Source organism: Colobus angolensis, unplaced genomic scaffold (genome assembly GCF_000951035.1).
Source record: "Colobus angolensis palliatus isolate OR3802 unplaced genomic scaffold, Cang.pa_1.0 Scaffold268, whole genome shotgun sequence".
Taxonomy (NCBI): Eukaryota; Metazoa; Chordata; class Mammalia; order Primates; family Cercopithecidae; genus Colobus; species Colobus angolensis.
Window position 1 is genome coordinate 6,261,019 of NW_012115910.1, and position 23,935 is coordinate 6,284,953.

At 37.9% G+C, this 23,935-nt stretch overlaps 1 protein-coding gene across 1 annotated transcript in view; it reads right to left on the bottom strand.

Moving 5' to 3' along the window:
* Nucleotides 1-280: 280 nt before the first annotated feature.
* Nucleotides 281-23,935, bottom strand: part of ABCA13 (ATP-binding cassette, sub-family A (ABC1), member 13) — a 502,078-nt gene continuing 478,423 nt past the window's right edge. The window contains exons 60-62 of the mRNA XM_011947569.1: nucleotides 2,835-2,940; nucleotides 1,474-1,611; nucleotides 281-766 (exon numbers count right to left, since the gene is read on the bottom strand). Of these exons, the coding sequence (XP_011802959.1) occupies nucleotides 671-766; nucleotides 1,474-1,611; nucleotides 2,835-2,940 (340 nt within the window). The 3' untranslated portion in view covers nucleotides 281-670. The remainder of the gene's footprint in view (nucleotides 767-1,473; nucleotides 1,612-2,834; nucleotides 2,941-23,935) is intronic.

Consider the following 23,935-nt stretch of genomic DNA (forward strand, 5'->3'; position numbering starts at 1 on the left):
CCAGTAGTTATTCATCCAAATTAAGAAAAAGAAAATGCATCTACATTTTGTTTATCTACCGTCATAAATTATAACCTGGGAGATTCTGGTAGAACTGCTGTAATTGATACAGAGTAACCAGTTCAATTTAATTAATTATGCTAAAGTGTATACTAAAAGAGCTTTTCAAATCCTATTTTTTTAAAAAGACAACTTTTATATGTAAAAAATTGGTGATTCTTTCATATCATACCATATAATGTCATCAGTATTAGTAAAAGCTTACATTAAAATCATTAAAAACATGTAGGGGGGCTCAGTTTTCTTAACAGAAAAGTGACATGTTTAGAGTGGACAATCTGTGACAGCCTTTCCAGCTCCAGAATGTCTCAGTTTGGACACTGTCAAATCATTCATGCCTTTGTCACAAAGAAGCTGGTGTCCATCTGGCATGGTAAAAAGAACAAATATCTTGGAGGAGCGCCCCAAAAGTCTGCAGAAAGAACAACCTTTCCATTTGGTGGTTATTAACTAACAAGGAGATTCAAAATAGAAAATGAACAAGAGAATATAATTTGACTGCCTGGAGAGTGTGCCCCAGCTCCTTGGTTGTGCGCGTGCTTGTTTTATCCTTGACTGTTAATTGTAATGAAAGACAAGGCTTTATTCCTTACAGAAACTCCTTTAGTGATCAGACGGGCAAGTGATGTGTGTGGTGACTGTCAGTGGATGGATCAAGAGTAGATTGTAGAGTTTGTTGCTGCTCAGAAGCAAAATTAACAAATATCTGAAAAAAAACATAAAAATGTTGTTTACTTATAATATAACCTTTTGGTCTCACTTACTAGAAAGGAGACATTATCTCAGAACACTGGCCAACTTGTCCTAAAAACCACAGATCATTAATTCATACCACTCCATCCCAAATCACATAAATATGTAAATCCATTGAGGACACAGCTCTAAGAACGTTCATATTTCTAGATAATTATAATAATAAATCACCTAGACGTTCTCAATACTGTAAGCCTGGTTTTAGAAAGATGTTGTGATGTATTTTTATATACATTACATAAATATTTGTATATTTATATACAAATATACAGTACAGTATATTTCTGGTACTCTTAGTAAACGAAATGCTTTTTGTTTCCCCAGAAGTTAGCTATCATTCGACTACAGTGGAGCCGCCCTGACAAGTCTTGTGGGGGTGAGTAAGATGGAGAAAGGAAGGTTAACGTGACATGATTTAATTAGTTGAATGCCCAGCATAATCATGAACAAACTGAAACTCTACTGAATGTCTATCTTAAGTGGAAGGGTATACAATAAACAAACTTTCTGACACCATCCTTATCCTAATTTTATAAAATTTAAAAAGATGAAATGAATAAAGTGGTGAATTGAAGCAATCTGATTAATTTTAAAATTGGCTAGATTAGGTCTGATGAACAGACCAAAATGCAACCTCCTGAATCATTCAAGATACAATACCTGCTCCAAAGTGGTTTGGTTAATGGTATAATGCTTAATATTCAAGAAGATTTTATTGTTTTCTATAACTTTGAACAAGTCAGCTAGGCATCCCCATCTTTTTGGCACATGATATTCTAACAAATTCAGGTGCTGTCCCTAAAAGCAAAAAAAAAAAAAAAAGTATCATATAATTAGCATTATTAAACAAAATTGATCATACTACATTTAATTGGCAAATAAATTCAGTTATGTTTTCTCAACCTACACAAATAATTTTGTGAGTCTCCAATGAATGCCTATTGATGACAATTTTTCATAGGGTATATTTGACAAATGACATTCAACTGAGTGGCACTGCTGTTCTGCCCCCTGATGTGCCCCAACCTTGCAACAGCATGGAGAAGCCCTGTTTAAGGAATCATAAGATGCCCAAAGATATTTGAAATGTAGTAATTTAACATGGCCTAAGAGAGATGGATGGAGGAGCCCTGAGTTTTACACTGGGACTTGGGCTTGTCTCTCACTGTTCTCATCATTAGCTGAGCAACTCTTGGGAAGACATTTAAACCTCTGATCTTTGTCTTCCTGTATGCCAATGGAGATAATTATATCTGTTTTATAGGGTAGCTCAGAGTCATAATTGAGCATGAATGACAGTCTCACACAGCATGCTTCTTCCATGGTAGGATTTCACTAAATGACAGTTGTTGAAATAAATAGAACGTAACTACTTTATGGACTACAACGTGCTAGAAGTTATAATAAACCAGCATCTCGCAGTTATCCAAGAGATTTTTAGACAGTGCTTCTCAAACTTTCGTGTTCATAGGAATCGCTGGGTCACCTTGTTAAAAATGCAGATTCCCATTCAATAGGTTGGGGCCTGTGATTCTGCATGTCTAACAGGTCCCAGGTAATGAAGATGCTGCTGGTTCAGTGACCATACTTGATGATAGCAAGTTCGTAGAGGATTGTGATCTCAAGCACAGGGCTCTTTCTGTGAAGCAATGCTGAAACCATCAAGCCTATAAACCCTACAGCAAATATATGGAAGAGATTAGCTTTTGCAATCTTCTATGCTGAACAAGATGAGCTATGCAGTGGACTTATGCCCACAGATAAGAGGCGTGATATGTAATCACAGGCTGCTCTGGCCGATCCAGCAAGCAATTAAGCAGGCTTGTTACTCTTCAGAGTGGTCAAGCAATATCAGCTATCCATGCTATTTTTGGTAGGGAGGCAGGGTCTATACTTTGCAATGTGACTAAGGTAACAAGTAGTATCTTATAATAGCATAGAATAAAAACAGAAAAAGACAGGTACATTTATTAGCTTTTTTAGCTGAAAAACAAAGAAATAATACAGGATATTAGCACTACCTTGAACTGAATTCCTGGAAAATAAAGCTTCAAGTGATCAGAAACAGTGCAATGTTGATTTGCTTCCTTATAGAGCCAAACTTTGACTGTATAACCATCACCAAACCTGAGAGTTAAATAAAATAAAAACAAGATTATTATCATATTGACCTAAGAAGAGTAAATTCTAAGTCCATTTTCACACAGAGGCAGAAAAAGGAAGTAACTACTCCAAATTGTTGGGAGTTTGGATTCTCAATATAAGACACAGAAATTAATAGTTAAGTCAATTACACAGTTAATTGTTTTTCATTTATATTGACAGACACTGATTTACCTTAAAAAAATTATCAGCAAGTCCCAGAATCAACACCCAGTCAATAAAAGAGGGAAGGGGAAAATGTAAATGGTGAAAGCAAAGTCCTGAGTTAGTGGAAGAGGGAAGCTGGGCTGGAAACTGGCCCTGGGAAGCATGATTGTTGGCCTTATTGCTTCAAGGTCTGTATTGATTAAAATTTGGCAGAGAAAAGATGAAAGGGATTGCATATGTAATTACCAGGCACTTGTTTGTTTGTTACATAAAAACGTTACTGCAATTATACTTCAACCCAGCCTAGGTGGACAGGCCCTATGACTGCAAAGGAAATCTCCTGCCTAAGGGGCTCTGTTCCTCACACTGTAGAGTTATAGACAGTAGTTTCACTGGTGTCCCATCAACAAGACATGAGTTCATACTCATACCCTAAGGTAACGTCAAATAGCAATCTCCAGTAATGTAGGGGTTCTCCAAAAACTATATGAATTGTTCTACTCCCTTATCTCATGTGGTATTGGGCACGTCATAGCATCCCAATAAAAATCTGTTCAATAAAAGACAAATACATGAATATACTCTGATGACTAAAATCTCTGCCCATTTTGTTCACTGAAGCATCTTTTCTAAGTACCAAGCACAGTATAAGTACCTAGTACCTAGCACTGGTAAATATTAGTTTAATGAATGAAGAATGAACAAATGGCATGCCCAGTCTTAGTAATCGTACTCATCTCATTTACAAAGCATTGCTGGGGAAAAACGTGTTACACTTAAGTAAATTTTCCCTAAATGAGGCTGATCCCTAATAGATTTATGGTCAAATTATTTTTCAAGTCTGTCTGTTTAAGACAGGGGACCCAAGACAATGTGACCTTGTGTCAGTGACATAGATCACCCTTGTGAGCACCAATGGAGCTCTTTGCCCTGGGGTTCTGTTTTCCTGTCCTCCTGCCTTAATTTCAGGCTGTCAGATGTCACTTCCCCATGAGGTCTGTGCATGGCCACAGTAGCCTCCCATCATTCGAGTTGATGGTTTCTAATCTTCACATGGCTGAGAGGTTGGTGAGGACACTGATAAAATATACATAAAAGCATACAGACACCTCTCTAACATTTCTATTTGGCTATCTCTCAGAATTGTTAAAGGCCAACACATTGGGTTGGTACAAGAGGAATATATTCTGTGGTCATCCCTCTTCTCAGCAGTATGTTACAAGCTGTGCTGCTGAATAACACAATCAACCTACTGTGTCTTCACCAAATCCCCCAAAGTGGGTGCATTTGTCAGCGTTTCATGAAAAGAAGGGATTGAGGCCCAGGTGGTTGAAGGGGCTTCCCAAGGTGAAGCACCATGTTACTGGAGCTTTGTAAATGCTCCTGGGAGAGCTCTCAGCTCTGTGTGGGCATGATGTTGTGTTCCAGGGGAGAGGGGATGTGTTGCACGGAGATGTGTTTCTGGTCTCATGTTTATTAATGATTCTGATGGCATGACAAAATGTAGTGTTTGCACTACTGAGGTTGAGTCCAGCTCCTCCACATACTAGTGGTGTGACCCTGGAAAGTCTGGTAAATTTTCTAACCTCAGTTGCCTCATCTAGCAAACACATTAATTATAGTATCTGCCTAAGAAGGTTGTGAGAGGACTGACTGAATTAATTCTTGCAAATTACTTGCAACAATGTCTGGCACTGTGTAAATAAGTAGATAAATAAGCAGTGAAATTTAGGATCTATTCTGAATATGACCAGAACAGAAGAATGTTCTTCTTGGAGTGAAGAAGCCTACTATTTAGAGAGAACTTAGATAAAAGCAGATAAAACAATTCAAACATGAATAGGAAGCACTAAATAAAAATACAATTGTATGAGGAGACAGTGGCAGAGAGAAGGCTGTATGTTCTTATGCATATTAGGATTCATTTTCACCATTAGTAGAAATTGCAGCCCTATGAGTGTATTTTGTTAATGAATTTTGAAAATTTCATGCTAAATTCCAATAATTATCTAATAAATTCTCTATAAGCACATATGCCTATTAATAATTAAAATTCTTTCAAATTAAAGTTTCATTTGAACTAAAAGAATTCCAACTTTACTGGGAAGAATATGAATTACACAAAAAGAAAAATTACGCAAAAATTAAACAAAAAGTAAATTACACCATTCTCCCAAAATAGAAACACTCTAGAGAAAATATGACTGAAATAGATATGAAATAGGTTGAAATAGGTTACTCGGGATCTCTCTAAAACAGTTAACAGTTAAAAAGACTTCTAAACATAAAAATATAAAAGCATGGCACCTTCAACAACTTAGACACTCTTTGAAGATTATTAAATTCATTATGATGTAAATACTTAACATTAGCTGGACTTTTTCATTTCTGTCTATAACATACACAGTTATATCAATAATCAAAATTCCCTGAAGGATTTATTTGATTTACATACTTCCATAGAATGAAAGGTTGCAAAATAGCCAAGGAGTCATTTATTTCTAGGTTCACTCATTGATCTAACATTTCTAGATAATACATTATGTCCACATTATTTGTATAATTGATGATTAAATAGAGATAAATAAATAGCATTATCTGTAGGTAGAGATGCTTACAAGAAACATTCTACAATTTTTTGAGGTACAACATTTTGGAACCACAGACATTAAATGTAATGTATTAATTAATGCTAAAACAGAAGCAGGAGTAATACATGAGTGGAAGAAAAAACATACACACACATGTTTTGAAAGTCAGACACTTCAAGAGCAGAACAAAAGAGGTGGCAATGCACCTGCAGAGACATTTCTGAAAAATCACTTATCAAGTCGTACCAAGTGCCTATGAAGCTTTGCATTCCTGGGCTTAAGGTTCCTCTTATAAACCTCCTTCTCCCCAAATTAAAATTCATGATCTATAACAAATACATTGATTTCAGCCTCATCTATTAAAAATCTCTACAAATAATACTTAATGAAGAGACATGGCTATTATATAACATTAAGTGCAAAATAGAAAATCATAGACTCAGTGTTACGTTAATGATGTAAATATGTTTGCATATATTTACAGTCAGAGCGAAATAAATTCTGGAATGTTATTTGGACAAGAAACAATCGTATGACTGTTAGGTTTTTTTCCTTACACTATTCTGAATTCTAAAATAATGAGCACATGTAACTTTATCATTAGAAAGAAAAAATATACATGGCTTCTAAGAGAATTAAAGGAACATATTAATGTCTCATAATCTACAACTGTATTTCAGTTTCTGATTTTAAAAATCATTTATTTAGGAACTTTTTGTCACATTGCCTCTAAAAATTAAATGCATAAAATTCTTTTTGGTATAGAAGCTAATCTTAGACTTTAGAAAATAACAGGATTCGTGAAACATGTAATATTTGTATTGTGTGTTTATAGATATATGCCCACTGATTTCCATCATCTGCCCCATGAGGGGTCTATTCACACTCACATCCACAACCCCATACATGTGCCCTTCCCTACACATATCTGAGTAGAAATACCTTTAAAGACGACTTCTCCCTAATCCACCACAGGGCGAAAGCAGAGAGCAGAGGGGGACCAGGACTCCTGTGGTCTCACGTTAAACTCTCATCCAGCACAAGTGTTACGGCACTGACTGTGGAATATGGGGCCCCCGCTGCCTCAGACTCCATTGGTCCCTAATTCTCATCTTCCTGCCTTACCACACCACACCCCACTCCTCATGGGTTGGTACCTCAACAAAGTACCAAATTCCAGTGATCTGCCCTCAGCTACTGAATTGTAATAGGTTGCCTTTGGATGAGGAGAGGAGGAGAGGGTAGCACTGAGGAAGAGTGGCTGAGCAAACAGCAGGATGCAAACATTTATGTGAGCACTTAATGTGTAGCTGGCATCTCTGTATTATTAATAGAAACTTCCTCATCGTAATCTCAGTCCTCATGATTACCCACTGGAAAGAAAAGGAAACCAAGAGAGAAGACTGAGCACATGAGCTCTGTCCTGCATCCTCTGTGAGCGAGGCACCAAACACATTATCCCAGTTAATCCCCACAAAATACTGATGTTGCTATCTCTGCCTCTGATTTACAGAAGTGAGGTGGATCTCAGAGAAGCTACATAACTTGTTCTGGTCATGCAACTCCAAGGGAATGGAGGGAGTTACAGTTCCAATGCTGAACACTTAACCTCAAAACTCCAGCCTGAAGCAGGATCTCATCTAATCGTTAATGCTCTTACATCCTTTATATTAATACTTTCACATCAATAATTTCATTTTACTCTTATCACACCTGTACACGGACTAGAACAGATACCAGTTCCTCTCTATAAAATGCAAAAATTTGAGACCCAAAGAGATCAGGGGATTTTTTCTTTGCCACTCAGCTTACTGGCAGAGCTGAGACCATGGGGCTTACCTCACAACCATGTCCCTTCATTGCAAGCACCTTTATTATTTCAACTTCAGTTAAGTTTGATTTGGATCATTTTTCAATCATTGCATATGCAAATCAGAATGGCTGTGAGGATTATAGACCCAAGGTATTAACATAAAGAGAGCCTTTGACAAATAACAACAACAACAAAACAGTGTTTGGCAGCTGACAACCACATTCCTCTTGGAGAAGAAACCCTCTTTGAAAAGAGCTTCAATATGCTTCTGAGTTTAAAGACAGTATAGGGAGATGACACAGCTTCACAATAAAAAAAGAAGCTTGATTCATGCTAATACGCATCACTCCATAAACATTGCTCTCTGTGGCTGGACGTGTCACTTTCTTAAATGACTCCACCAGTCATAGATCCAGATTAAAGTGGTTGGGTCAATGTCACCTCTAGGAAAGGCCAACAGAACTGTTTCAGAACTCTGGAGGCCATGTTAACGTCATGTCTGAAAGACTCTGACTCAATATCAAACTCTTCAGCTTTTCCACGAGGCTCTCCATGATGTAACTAATGCATCTAAGAGTGTCCTTCATGCTACCCACAACCAGATCTCCTTTCCTCCATCCATTAAGTACTAATTCAGCGCTCACTTGTGCAAGGCCCTATTCTGGCTGTGAAAGCCCTTTCTGCGTACATGCAGTTGTATGGTACATTCAATGCCATCAGTTGTTACAGTAGAGCTCCAAGAACACAGGACACATAAACCTTTCTGCTACTGACTCTAACACCCCTGCAGATGCCCAGTTCATATTTAATGGAGTAATGAGTGAATTAAATTCTTTGTTAGGCTTTGGTGTAATGAAAACAATATTTCTTCCTTAACTGAACAGCAAAATGTATATCTATTTTTTTTTTCTTTCTTCTTTAGAGTAATCAAAAGGGATCATTTTAAAGTAAGGAACAATAGCCAAGTCAGCAGGACAAAAAAATTACATAGCCTCATCTCCAGCATTATATCATTGTCACGAACTAAACAAACATGATAGAGCATTTTGTTTCCAAGGTGGTGAGGTGACAGCTATATGACTCAGTCCCTTATGTGGCCTCTTGCATTTTTAATGATCTCTGAACATTTCCCTTCATTTCAGAAATACTCTAGAGTCTAGAAAAACAAAAGATGCCATTTACAGCTGACAATATTGCAAGAGTGGTTTGCTCTATTCCTCAAACTTGACAAGGAAGCATTTCCTTTCCCCCACACTTTTAAAGAAAATATTGGGAAATAAATGATCATCCATGAAGTTGAAATTCTTACACATGATTTCCACTATGAGTAGCAGCAGCCGAGTTTTGCTTGGAGCGTAGAGGAGTGCCTAAAATTCCATTATTGTTGAAATAAATTATGTATGTGATTTTCTGTCCTCAGCCACCAAGCTGTTCTCACACCAGTCACCTTGAGAGGCCAAGAGAGCTAAAGTAGTCATTTTCTTCCTGATTTTCTTTTCTTTCTCTCTGTTTTTTTTTGTTGTTGTTGTTGCTGTTGTTGTTTGGGGTTTTTTTTGTTGTTTGTTTTTCTGTTTTTGTTTATTGCTTTATGAACATAATAAAGAAAACACCCCATAGAAGAAGCCATGCTACTTTCTGGCTTGATGAGTGCTGCCCATAGAGAAGCCTGCAGTACTTCATGGGTGAGACCTGAGGAGGAAAATGCCAGTATTTAAACAGGGAGCCCACTCAGCCACCACCTGTGCAAAGATGGCAGCTTTGTAAGTGTTTCCATAAGGGAGGGGGTGCTCTGCTGCAGGCACACAAGCAAACCCTCTCTATTCTGTTTTGCTGCTGTTTTAAGTTTTTGTGGGGACATGGTTCCCTTGGGAGAGTGGATTAAACTTCTTCTGAGTTCATTTTCAAAGGCTTTGCAAATAACCTGTATGGTCTCCAGTCAGATCTCATGAAATATAGCTCTTAAATAAATAATGTAATAATAAGAAAAAAATACATAATTGCCTTAACAGAGAATAACTGCTTTAGGGTGCAACCTCTCTCCCATTGTTAAGAAAAGGCTGTGATAAGCCATGTGCTGGGTAAGATACTCTGGGCTGAAATGTGCCTGGGACTTTCCAACTGGATGCCTGGGTAAGGACAGCACCCTGGCAGCCAGGGGCACAAGAGGGGAAACAGCTGAGGATGCAGGGAGGGGCCAGGTGGATGGACAGCCCAAGGATCCCCAGTTACTTCTCTCTTCAGGCCCACCATTCAAAAATGTTGGAAAGTTACTAAATTCATGGAATTACTGATACATTTGGGTGTATGGCTGGGGGGAGGTGGTGATACGTGGCTGGCTCCCCAGGCACTGGAGCACATGCCCAGGCAGGACTGCACAGGTTCAAAGACAGGGCAGGGCACACAGGCCTCTGACTCACCAGGAGTTCATAGAACCCTTGAGACAAGGGTCCTGGACCCCCCGGCATGAAATCAGGCACATTTTCCTAAATCTCCCATGGGCAGGAAAGACCCAAGTGACAGCTGAGTTATGAAAGCTAATGAAGACTGTGAATCTTTTCCATGTTACTCTGGATCCTTTCAAGCACTAAGTACAAACTAGAGGAGCTATAACAAAGAAAGTACTAACGGGGATCAGTTTCTCCACACAATGGTTGGGGGATGCCTATATGGGAGGCAGTTGATTCCTTGCTTTGTGAACAATTGTGCTGGAGTGATTGATAAAGTCTTCTCAAAAGGCTGGTGCTTGCCCTTTAATTATTCAAATATGCCTCTGTATACAATAAAATTAATACTGTAAATGTTTACAATAATGAGAAGAAAGCAGGGGTCGTAAAAAGTCAATATAGATGTTAAAATTGAACTCTAAAAACGATAGACCTAGACTCCGTATTTTACAGGCACAATCACTTCAGGTGTAGGTACAATACCGGCATGAAACAGACATAAATAGATGTCTTTGAAAGAATTTAGCCAAGACTTCCATCAGGACAGTATGAGGAGTTCTGCAGACTCATTTCCCAGTAAGACTGCTGAAAATTATTTTTTAAAAGGTAATAAAGTCTCCAAAATGGTACTTTTCTGTATACAGCAAGATAAAAAATACAGTTATTCAAGAAAGTCTACTAAAACTGAGTAAGAACAGTAATAGTCTGTGGCATTTAAAACAAAATCTACTCTTCTCCTATCTCCCAGCTCAGGGAAATGGAAACTTCACTCCAGGCTGCTGCATCCAAGAACACAGGGCTCCCTCCCACCTTAGCTCTCCGTGAGTGAGCTGTCTCCCCCTCTCATCCTGGCCCCAGCTACATGTTCATAAGGTTAAGTTGCCAGTGAGTACAGATGAGGTGATGGTGCCCTTCTTTTACCCAGCTCTACCTCATTGGACAGAGGCTCATTGGACAGAGGCTTTAAGAACAGCATTGCTGAGAATATTGGGGTCCCCCTTGTTCTTGCCTCATATCATGGTGTAGGGTTTCCACCATGGGAGAAGCAAGCTGAGAGAATCTGAAGTCACTGTCCTCGCTCTCCAATGAGTGTTCAGCTCCTAAAGTGGGAGCGTCATTCAGAAAGAAACATGACATTGCTCCCATTTCTAGCTCAAGATGAGGCTCATGTATGTTTCCTTGCCTCTAAAGAAGCAAGCCATAAACAGATAACTGCTAATCTATCCCCGAAGGAACTGTTTTACTGTTGTTTAGTTTTTCTTGGTGTTTTTTTGTTTGTTTGTTTTTGTGTTTTTTTTTTTTTTTTGTAACAAAATGTGGAGAAGTTCAACCATAAGGGTGTTCTTAATAATTGGAAGCTGTGGTTAAAGGCAATTGGGAGATTGATAGATTCATTGGAGATACAGGCTAAACTATAGGCTGTCTAATTTACCAGAGAGAACAAGGGAGACCACTGGAAGGAGCCCTCCCAGTGGCAAATTTGTGATTAAAACAAATCTCAAACACTGGTCTCAGGAAGGAGCCCTTTAACAGAGCCTAAATTTGACAAGATTTATATGTAGAACAATTTATGCCCATGATATTGTTGAAAACAATACAGCAATCAGTGAATCTTACCAGCTGGGTGTGGGTAAAACAACCAGGCAGAAGCAATCCCAAGTTACTTTATAAAATACTTTGAGATGAATGGAAATGAAGGGACAACATTCCAAAACTCATGAGATGTAGCTAAAGCAGTGCTTGGAGAAACATTTATAGTAATAATACTTACATTAAAATGTAAGAAAAATTACAAAATAACACTCAACTCTATGTCTTAGGAGACTGGAAAAAGAAAAGCAAACTAAACCTAAAGCAAGAAGACAGGAAATAATAAAGTTAGAGTGGATATTGATAAAATCAAGAATATAAAAACAATAGAGAAAACCGAAACTAAAGTTGACTGTGGAAGTTTGGAATGCCATATGGAATATGACTATGAAAAAATCAACAAATTTAACAAGTATTTAGCATAATTGACCTTTCTTGGTCTCTTTTTTTTCTTAACAAGAGAGATGATTCAAATTACTAGTATCAGAAATGAAAGAGAAAGCATTATTGCTGACCTTGCAAAAACAAGCCATCTTTGATGGTTTCACTGGTAAACCAAATGTTTTAAGAAATAATACCAATTTTTCACAAATGTGTTTAAAAAATGGAAGTGGAGGAACACTTTCCACTTCATTCTTCGAGGCCAGTATTACCACAATACTAAAACCAAAGACACCCCACACACACAATCTCAAAAGAAAGGAACATTACAGACCAATATCTCTTAAGAATATGAACACAAAAATCCTCAACACAATACTAGAAAATTAAATGCAATAACATTGAAAAAAATTAGACATCATGATCAAGTGAGATTTATTCTAGAAATGCAAGGTTTGTTTATCATTCAAAAGTCATTAATTTTTTTGTTTACCCAGAAGTCATTCAGGAGCAAGTTGTTTAATTTCCATGTAATTGAGTGGTTTTGAGAAATCTTGGTATTGATTTTTCTTTTATTTACATCTATCTGTCATCTATCTATCTATGAAAGAGAAGTGTCTCACTCACTCTGTCACCCAGGCTGTAGTGCAGTGGTGTAATCTTGGCTCACTGCAATCTCTATATCCTGGGTTAAGGCGATTCTCCTGCCTCAACCTCCCAAGTAGCTGGGATTATAGGTGTGTGCCACCACACTAATTTTTTTTTCTTTTTTTTTTTTAGTAGAGTCAGAGTTTCACCATGTTCGCCAGGCTGGTCTCAAATTCCTTGCCTCAAGAGATCCACCCACCTTGGCCTCTGAAAGTGCTGGGATTACAGGGGTGAGCTACTGCACCCAGCCTGATTTTTATTTTTTATATTCCACTGTGGTTCAACATTTCAATTTTTTTAACTTATTGAGACTGGCTATATCGCTGAGCATGTGGTAGATTTTAGAGTATGTTCCATGAGCAGATGAGAAGGATGTACATTCTGTGGTTGATGGGTAAAGTAGTCTGTGGATGCTTATTAGGTCCAATTTCTCAAGTGTCAAACTTAAATCTAGAATTTCTTTGTTCGTTTTCTGCCTCAATTATCTGTCTAATGCTGTCAGTGGGGTGTTCAAGTCCCCCAATATTATTATGGGGCTGTCTAAGTCTTTTCATAGTTCTAGAAGTACTTGTTTGATGAATTTGAGTGCCTTTGGTCATTCAATATTGGTTTATTTATCTTTTTATTATTGAGTTGAAATACATATCTACAGCCATCTCTCTTCTGGACACCAATTTCTTATCAGGTAAATTTTTCCCATTCTGTTGTCTTTTCACACTTTTGATAGTGTCATTTAAAACATAAACATTTTTTATTTTGATGGCAATTAATTTACTTTTTGTCTTTTGTTGTTTGTTGTGTTTTTGGTGTCATATCTGAGAATCCACTGACAATTTCAAGGTCATGAAGATTTACCCCTATGGTTTTTTCTAAGAGTTTTACAGTTTTAGCATTTACATTTAAGTTATTCATTCACTTTCAGTAATTTTTTTGTATTAACTGTGTGAAAGGTAGGGGCCCAACTTGATTCTTTCACATGTGACTGTCTAGTTCTCCCAGCACCACTTGTTGAAAAGACTATTCAAAAATCCTATTCACCCCATTGACTCCTCAGCCAAACACATACACCAAAATGTCTGAATAATCTTTTCAACATCAAATGTTCTTAGCACCCTTGCAAAAATCAGTTGACTATAAAGCCCAGGGTTTACTCCTGGACTCTGAAATCTATTCTACTGATCTACAGGTATATCCTATTGTGAGTACCACATGCAAATAAATGAAGTTGGGACCCTACCTCACACACAGTTAATACAAAAAATATTACTAAAGATGAATCAAAGACTTAAATGCAAATGCTAAAACTATAAAACATTTAGAAAAAACACCTGGGGGTAAATCTTCATGACCTTGGATTTGGCAATGAATCCTCGGATATGACACAAAAATCGCGAACAATAAAAGAAAAAAAAAGATTAATTAAGTATCAACAAAATTAAACAGGTTTGTGCCTTCAAGGGCAATATCTGAAGTATGAAAAGACAGCCCACAAAATGGGAAAAATTCACCTGATAAGAAACTGGCATCCATAAGATAGAGATATAGATATATATATCAACTCAATAATAAAGACAAATAAGCCCATATAAAAATGGCCAAAGAGCACTATTCTATAACTCATATGGAACCAAAAAAAAAAAAAGAAAAAGAAAGAAAGAAAGAAAAAACTCCAATAGCTAAAGCAATCTTAATAAAAAAGAACAAAGCTGGAGCCATTACATTATCTGAATTCAAACTGTGCTTTAAGGCTACAGTAACCAAAACATCATGGTACTGGTACAAAAACAGACACATAGACCAATGGAAGAGAATAGAGAGTCCAGAAATAAAATTGTACACCTACAACTATCTAATCTTTAGCAAAGTTGACAAAAATAAACAATGGGGAAAGGACTATCTATTTAATAAATAGTGCTGGGATAAGTGGCTAGCCATATGCAAAAGAATGAAACTGGACCCACATCTTTCACCATGTATAAAAATTAGAGTGGATTAAAGATTTAAATATAAGACTAAGTACTAAAAAAGGAAAAAATAAAAAGAAAACACAGCAGAAAATCTAAGAAATATCATTCTGAACCTCGGCCTTGACAAAGAATTTATGACTAAGTCCTCAAAAGCAATTCCAACAAAAATGAAAAATGACAAGTGAGACCTAATTAAACTGAAGGGCTTTTGCAAAGCAAAATAAACTATCAACAGAGTAAAAAATAAAAAGACAACCCACAGAATGAGAGAAAATATTTCCAAACTATGCACCCAACAAAGGTCTAATATACAGAATCTATAAGGAACTTAACAAGCGAAAAACAAATAACCCCATTAAAAAATGGTCAAAAGATATGAACAGACACTTCTCAAAAGAAGATCTACAAGCAGCTAACAAACATATGGAAAAAACACTCATCATTGCTAATAATCAGAGGAGTGCAAATCAAACCCACAGTGCAATACTATTTCATACCAGTCAGGATGGCTATTATTAAAAAGAAAAAGAAAAAATAACATGCTGGCAAGGCTGTAGAGAAATGGGAATGCCTATCTGCTGTTGGTGGGAATGTAAATTAGTTCAGCCACTGTGGAAAGCAGTTTGGTGACTTCCCAAAAACTTAAAACAGAGCTACCATTCAACCCAGTAATCCCATTATTGGGTATATACCCAAAGGAATACAAATCATTTCACCTTAAAGACACATGCATGTATATGTTTGTTGCAGCACCTATTCATGATAGCAAAGACATGGAATCAACCTAAATGACCATCAACTAAATAATGAAAACGTGGTACATATATACCATGGAATACTGTGCAGTCAAAAAAAGAACAAGATCATGTCTTCTGCAGCAACATGGATGGAGCTGGGGCCCATTAACCTAACTGAACTACTGCAGAAACAGAAAACCAGATACCACATGTTCACACTTACATGTGGGAGCTAAACAACGAGTATGCATGAACACAAAGAAAGGAACAATAGAAACTGGATAGCATTAGGAGATACACCTAATGTAAATGATGAGTTAATGGGTGCAGCACACCAACATGGCACATGTATACATATGTAACAAACCTGCATGTTGTGAACATGTACGCTAGAACTTCAAGTATAATTAAAAAAAAAAAAAAGAAAAGAAAATCAAGGGGAAAGAGATGCTGGACACACGCAAAAAAAAAAAAAAAAAAAAAAAAAAAAAAACTGGAGCCTACTTGAGGGTGGAGGATGAGAGGAGAATGAGGATTGAGAAACTAACTACCTATAGGATGCTATGTGTATTACCTGGGTGATGAAATAACCTGTACACGAAACACCCATGACATGAAATTTACCTATATAAGAAATCCACACATGTACCCCTAAAACCAAAAGTTTTTTTAAAAAGTAATAAAAGACATTTTATCCTTGAAATATTGACAGGATATTATATAAAATATTTAGAGTAGTAATCTAAAAACAAAAAAGATCTTCAAAACACATAAAAATTTTAAATCTAGGAAACTCTCCTAAAAGGAAAAGTAGAACAAAGCTGACCAAGAAATAGATAATAATAATTTTTAAAATTGGTAAAAATATTTGGAGATTACAGTAGATTATAAATATGGCCCCAATTCTTCTCATTCCTACATCTGTGCCCTTTGCCATGTATCTATATGTAGTGTTCTTCCACTATGGGTGGAACTACCTTCCCACCCTTTTACTTTGGGCTAGCCATGTGACTTGATTTTGCTAAAAGGACATTAGTAGCTGTGATGTGACCAGAGGCTTGATTCATGCTTGTGCAGTTTGGCCCGTCCATTCTGGTGCCTCAACATTCCAGACACCAATACCAGGATAACAAGGGACAGGTGAACAAATCCAGCCCAGGCCAGCCCATCTCCATAAAACCTGCAGGTTCTTGAGGGCAAATGAAGATTTTTTTAAGCCACTGAGTTTTTACAGACTTTGCAGCACTTTTTTTTTTTTTTTACCAAAATGTAACTGATGCTTTAGGAATTTTTTTTGTTCTTTTACCAAAATGGAATGAAAAAATAAAATTTGTAAGATAACTATGAAACAAAGAAATGTTCTGGGCTGGTGCATTTAAAAATACACACATACACAACACACACACACACACACACACACATTTTAGGTTGATAGTTTGAACTCAGAGTAAGTAAACCTTCTCCCAAATCCCAATCCATTTTAAACCTAGAATAAAGAAATCCATTTCCTTGGTTAGGCTGTGTTTTCTTGTGCCTTGGCTGTATTTACAACAGGAAATAATAATCCCATAGTGTACAGTTGGATTCTGGAACGGCATATTTTTGCTGTCTGCAATGCACATTAATTCTTGGCAAGCCGGTGTACACCAGCGCTAAGTCTGGCTGTCCAGCAGAGAAGGTGACAGCACAATATTGCCAAGGCCATGGCAGCAATTAGGCCTGAATCATACACCTGATAGTTTCTGTTAGTGGAGATGCCAAAGGCAGACAGAGTCCAGTTTCGAAAAGCAGCAAACTCATAATGAATAATGCAGACTGTTTTGAGAGAAAGCAGGCTTCACCCTGCCTAAAGATAAATGGGATCAGAGTAAAAGTCTCCATCAAAGAGGCTGGTCATTGTTCTTTGTAGTGGTTGTTGTTCATTAAGCTAGGCAGAAGCTGAATGCTTGAGTGGCCTCATCTGATTCGTCTTTTAGAGTCTAGTTGCAGCATTCTGAAAGGAATTCCCATTAAGCAAAAAGCTGCCATGTATTAGAAATTTTAAATTCATTATTAATACATTCATTTATTTGTTCAACAAATACGTTGAGCACATTTATGTACCTGGCACTATTTCAAATGGTAAGGATACAGAAGTAAACAGAAGCAAATGTTTTACCCTCAGAAAGTTTACATTCTACTGGGCAGAGGTAGACAGTAACCTCTAAGTAAATCAATTAATGCTATATTTAATATGTCACAGGGAATATTAGTCTGTTCAGATTCATGTACAGTGACAGAAAGCCCAAAATAGTAAGGATGTTAGTGTTTAAAGTCTGAAGTCAGGCAGCCCGAGCAGAAAAAGCATTCCTTTGGCTCATTCTGTATTATTGCTCTGCTTCACAGGTCTCCATTGCTAAGATTTCCTCGTGGCTCAAGATGGCTGCTTCATCTGTAGCCATCACCTCTGCATAAATTAAAAGGAAGAAAGAAAGGAAGAATCAGGGATGTCCCTCCTTGCAAATTCACATCCCTGACATTGTGGACATCTCTTCTTACTATAACTCTTTGGCCACATGTAGCTGTAGGGAAAGCTGGAAAACAGTCTTATTCCTATGTAGGCACGCTGTCAGCTAACATCCAGGTATTCTTCTGCTTCTATGAATAATTACAATCGATACTGGAGACCTCTCTGAAGAGGGGACAGTTGAGCAGAGAACTGAAGGAACTAGTCTTGTGTTTTTCTTGGGAAAGAACTTTACAGCGGGGGAAAGAGAAAGCATAACATGCTCAGGTGGTGCTATGGTTTGAGCGTGTCCCCCAGAAGTTCATGTATTGGAACCTCAGTTCCTCAGAGCGGTAGTATTGGGACATAAGACTAAGTGGGAGGTGTTTGGGTCATGGAGACTCTCCCCCCATGAAGGGATTAATGCTGTTCTTTAGTGACTGGGTTAGTTCTCAGGGATCTGGGTTAGTTCTCATTAAAGTGGGTTGTTACATAGCAAACTTGACCCCTTGTGCTTGTCTCTTTTAGCTTGCACTTATACTTCTGTGCTTCTGCCAGGCTTTCCAGCAGCACTAGGCCCTCACCAGAAGCTGACCAGAGGCAGCCACCAAATCTAGGACTTCCTAGCCTCCAGAATTCTTAACTAAATGAACTTCTGTCCTTTATAAACTACCCAGTCTCTGGTATTCTGTTATAGTAACAGCAAATGGATTAACACAGGCAAGAAAATGATTGGTATATTCCTCCATTTCTTTTCAAAATACTATACAATACGTATTATTATCTCCATTGAAGAAAAAGACTACCTCCAGAGATGTTAACTTTTTCCAAGTTATACATGTAGTAAGTGAGTAAAAGTCTTACTCTAAATATCTTTTATTTCATCAAACCAGATTTTCAAAGAGGAGTCTGTGCATCTTTTTAAAAGAAGATAGTCTGTTTTCTCAGTAAATACACAAGAAGTAAATTCAACAAAGAGTAAAGCATGTAGGTTTCATCACACAGGTGTCCATGACATGTACTTGAAGCAAAGCTTTGTTCTTTAGTCAGTTATACATAGAGTTGGTTGAGACGATTGAAGTGGTATGGAAAGAATAAGAAACTTAGGGTCAAGAAATTGAGTTTTTTGAAAACTGCTTTTCTCAATACCAACTCTGTTTTGGGTCCAACTGCTTAAATTCTTTAGGTCTCGGTTTCCTTATTGTGAAGTGGGTACAATAATAACCATTCTGTAATAAAGATTAAATAAGACCATGCACAGAAAGCATTTGGCAAATTGCCTATGTTCAGTAATAATTAAAATAAATGCAGCAGCATAAATCTGAGCTCAGCTCACTTTACTTCAGAGTTTATGAATATTGCTTCAAGGCTGTGATGACTTCAGCTACTTATTCCTCTGTCTCAACCATATGCAATAATCACCCCCAACTTTAAGTTTTCTCTCCTGCTTCTTGCCTTAGCAAAAAGGATATGAATATCAACAGCCCTTCTTCATAGGAATTCTCCAAACAGCCCATCAGTGCTTCCCTAGGAACACACTCAACACCCAGAATCCTCCTCACCCTCATAGCCCACCCAACTTCTGTTTCTCTAATGACATCGCTGTATTTCCATGTCCCAAACTCGAAGGCACCTCCCTTTCTCAAGCTCAGATCAGCCGGCTGTAAAGTTCTACTATCATGTTCTCCAGTGTCTCCTGTACCCATGCTGCCTTCTCCATGTGCTTGGTCACAGTTTACTTCAGTTTGTCTTATTTAACTTCCTGCTAGAGAACAAAAATTTCTGTTTAATAGGCCAGTTATTTTCCTGTTTCTTTTTGCTTCCCTTTGTTCCTCCATTATTTTGCCTTTTTTTTTTTTACCTTAGAATTAGTATTTCCCATGATCTGATCCCAAAGATTCTCCTCAAGTGTATGCCCCACGATTCCACCTGTATTGCACTTGCAGTCAAGCTGTTTCAAACATGGTTTGCATTGTTCTTCGCTGTGCCACTACCTCTAATACATTCATAGTTGATTAGCTGGCTAAGCATACATGTGGTTTCAATTCCTCCTCACCCATAAAACCACCTGTGCAAATGCTTCCCCTAAAACAATGGGTGTGCATTCTTCCTCCTCCTAACTCCTACTTCATGGGCTTTGAAAGCTTCTTGTGGCGCTAATGGTCTTTCTTACGTAATTTTTTTTTATTTGTGTGTCTAGCCCAGTTCTTACAGGGCTCATGCCTTATTACCCACTCAATCCCAAGACCCTGGCACTATGTAAACATTCAGTAATGTTTGCAGGTTTAAACTGAGGTGCACAACACAGCATTTTGTTCACCAGTCTCTTAGAACAATTATCACATCGTGTTGCATTCATTGTTATGTTTCTGCCTCTGACACTATGCCGAGTTTATTGAGATTAGGAATCACATTTTCATCATCTCTAATAAAGTGGTTACTCAATAAATGTATGTGAATGAACAGGACTCATGATGTGAGTCTGAGTCCCCAACAACTTCAGCCATCTAAAAATATCTCCAACACTTCTATTCTCCATCTTCATTGTGAGTGAAAAGCATTCTGGTTGTTCTTACAGAAAAAGTTAGAAAATGAATGCCGAATGTTTACTTTTGGTAAAGTTACAGCTCTGGGTGATACTGTTCATGACCTGAATTTCCAAGACCAGACGCAGCTAACCAAAATGCCCAGCACGAGAATGGCATGAGAATCAGAAACTCTTCCCAGCTAATTTTGTCAGAGCAATACTGTGTTCATACAACATGATGCTGTGACAACAAATGAGATGACAAATTACACATAGCGGGTGAGGTGAAACATGCTGAGGATATGGAAGTGCACTATCTCTCTTAATAAAAACATTTCTAGCAAACGGAATTAGTTCAGTGGTTAGTAGCAGCAGCTGAATTATATGATGCTTTAAAGTAAAATGTAGGCAAATATAACTCAGCAGCACATCATTCCATAGTTCCACATCATGGCAGAAATTACTTTATGTGCTCATGTACAAACTTCCTTCCCTGTTTGTGAAAAATGACATAAACAGACTGAACTATCTATTTCACTTTTAAGTGATCCACTTCATTATGTGGTGATGCAATCTTAATCTGAGATGTTATGATTATAGTAATGGTTTATAGATATATTAAGTCAAAGTTGCCACACTAAAGCATATGGTGTCACATGAGGTGATACATTAATTTGCAGCTACTCAGATAGTGGTAGCTTGAGAGCTCAAACAACATTCTGTTTCCTTTCATTTTGTTAGGAAAAAAAAATCCACAAACAAACTCTTCTAGACTATTATTTCTATTTTAACTTAGATGGCTATATAACACATATATGATGGGATGCTTTGAACTTTATTTTACTTTTATTCTTGGTTCTCAAAGTTTTCAGTTGATAACTCAAGGAAATGTAAATTCTCATAATCTTAACAATTTTCTTTAAATCATTTGAAGCTGTGTTTTCTTTATAAAACATAAAAAAGAAAGAAGGAAGGAAGGAAGGAAGGAAGGAAGGAAGGAAGGAAGGAAGGAAGGAAGGAAGGAAGGAAGGAAGGGAGAGAGACAGGCCGGTGCGTAGAGTCACACCTGTAATCCCAGCACTTTGGAAGACCGAGGTGGGCAGATCACCTGAGGTCAGGAGTTCAAGACCTGCCTGACCAACATGGTGAAATCCTATCTCTACTAAAAATACAAAATTAGCTGGGCATGGTGGCGCATGCCTGTAATCCCAGCTACTTGGGAGGTTAAGGCAGGAGAATTGCTTGAACCCGGGAGACAGAGGTTGTAGTGAGCTAAGATTGCATCATTGTACTTGTACTCCAGCCTGGGCAACAGGAGCAAAACTCTATCTAAAAAAAAAAAAAAAAAAAGAAAACAACAACAAAATAAACAGCCTTTATCCTCCCTCACCCCAAAATCATAAATTGACGTGGAGTATTTCAAATTGTAAACTCTGTGCTTCAGAAGCATACTTTATTTCCTTTCCATGAGAGGAGCGTTTTTTACCAAGTCAGACTTAAGCCTCCTATGTCAATCAGGTTCAAGGGAGGAGAAAAGCAAATAGGTGCTGCATGCAGCTGGTAATGGTTCCCTCCAGGTGAGTTACGAATATGCTCAATGTCTGCAAGTACAAAGGCAGCTCGCTACCAGGGCACCATTATGTGCTCAATTTATGACATGCAGAGGATTTGAGGATGCATCCCTAATTGCCTAGGACAAAACTTCAGTGCCCAAAAGGATAGTTTTAACCACCCGTGGCTATTAGGTTAGTGCCACTCCACTCCAGCTCTTCTCTGTTGTTAACTGAGCCACACACACACACACACACACAAAATCATGTGCTCACACATAAACTCATGAATCTCTATTACATAGTGGGCTCTTTCATAGCATACAACAACCTTAAATCGAAAGCCCAAGAGTCTGTTCAGCTCAACTGCTCAACCTAATGACCCACCCTCAATGGAGGAAAAGAATCCAGTCAGGTGAATAAGTGAGGCTGCAGGCTTCCCATTCCACATCCATGATCCCTATCTTCCTCGGGAACAGAAATCTAACCTCGTTTAAGAAGCAAAGTGCCCAGCTAAAGCAAACATTTCTTAGACAAATAAACCTAAGTACAAGTTGCTGGGTGGGACTCTGTCAGAAAGCTACTTTAAGAGGGAACAGACAGTTAGCATGCACTCTTTTTGCTTTTCTCTGCTTCTCTTAATTGTTGCTTAGAACATAGATATGTTAGGTGGAGCTACAGCAGCCACTTTGGGAACACCCACACTCTCAGGCCTAGGACCTCCTAAGGAATGCCAATAATCAGTTACCTCTGGATTCTTACTACAAATAATGATGAATATGGTTAAGTCTATGTGGTTGATGTTCTGTTATTAACTGCTTGTGACTGTGAAAAGATCAAGGATATAAAGCAGAATAAAACCACTGACAGAAGGTGTCCCAAGGGAAATAGATCATGTTATCATCAAACAGAAGAAAAACACTTAATAAAGAAGCAGATTTCTTTCTCAGATGCAGACACAAAGAAAGAGAAGGATGATGAAGAAATAAAAACTTTGTGAGAGCCCATCAAAAAGCTAGCTGACAAGAGGTGTCTCTCAGGAAATTAGAAATTATTTATTAAATGAGTAGGGTGATGAGGTCTCAATAGGAATGGAAAAGATGTTAAAATTTTGCCCAAAGACAAGTCAACGAGAGAGTTGCTGGTGCAGACGCCATTGAAGATGAGTGAGAGTTTGCACATTCATGTTTACGGTTCTGGGATGTGCTCCAGCAGGAGGGAAGTGGAAATGGTGACCAGGCCTGCAAGCTTGGAGTCAGACTGGCTGCAGCTGAAAGGCAGTTCCACCACAGGTAGGAGGCTCACTTCTTTCATTTGTCAAATGTGGACAATCATGAGATGATGCATCATAGAGCAAAGTAGCACCAGAATGCTGGGGTTCAAATCTCAGTCCCTCTGCTTACTAGATGGTAATCCTGGAAAAGTCACTCAACCTTTCTACGACTACTTTTTTATGCCTGTAAAATGAAGGCTAACAATAACAGCTACTTTGTAGGACTGTCATGAGGAATAAATTGATTCATGTGTATAAAGCACTTAGAGATGGCATACAATAAGCACTATATAAGAATTAGTTCTCAATATTATTATCCAGATTGCTAGATAATCGATATACCTTGCTCAGAGCAGTAGATAAGAGACTATAATAAATGGTGAAGATAAAAGCGATAAAAGATGAGGATGAGGACAATTAGGAAAGGGGAATATCTATAGGCTAGAAAGGCAAGAAGAAGGGAATATAGTGATGCAAGACAAGGGGACATATTATCATTAAGAGATGGTCCAGGATTGCACGTTAGGACATACTCTACAGATTTTATAAGGGGTAGATTTTCCCCTGCCAGGGAGTAAAAGGGGAGAAGAGAATTTTCCAGGAGTTTATTGAGCCCAAAGGGAGGACATCCAGCAGTATTATAACCCCTCCTGCTCCAGGAGGAAACCGGTACAGGTGTATCCCAGGTGTAAACTGGGTCTAGGCTAGAGAAACTGAGAAGCACAGAATGGATTAGGGGAGAGAAGTTTCTGCAGAAAGGACCAATAATAATAATCCTTTGAGGGTGTATTTTGGTAATGCCACAG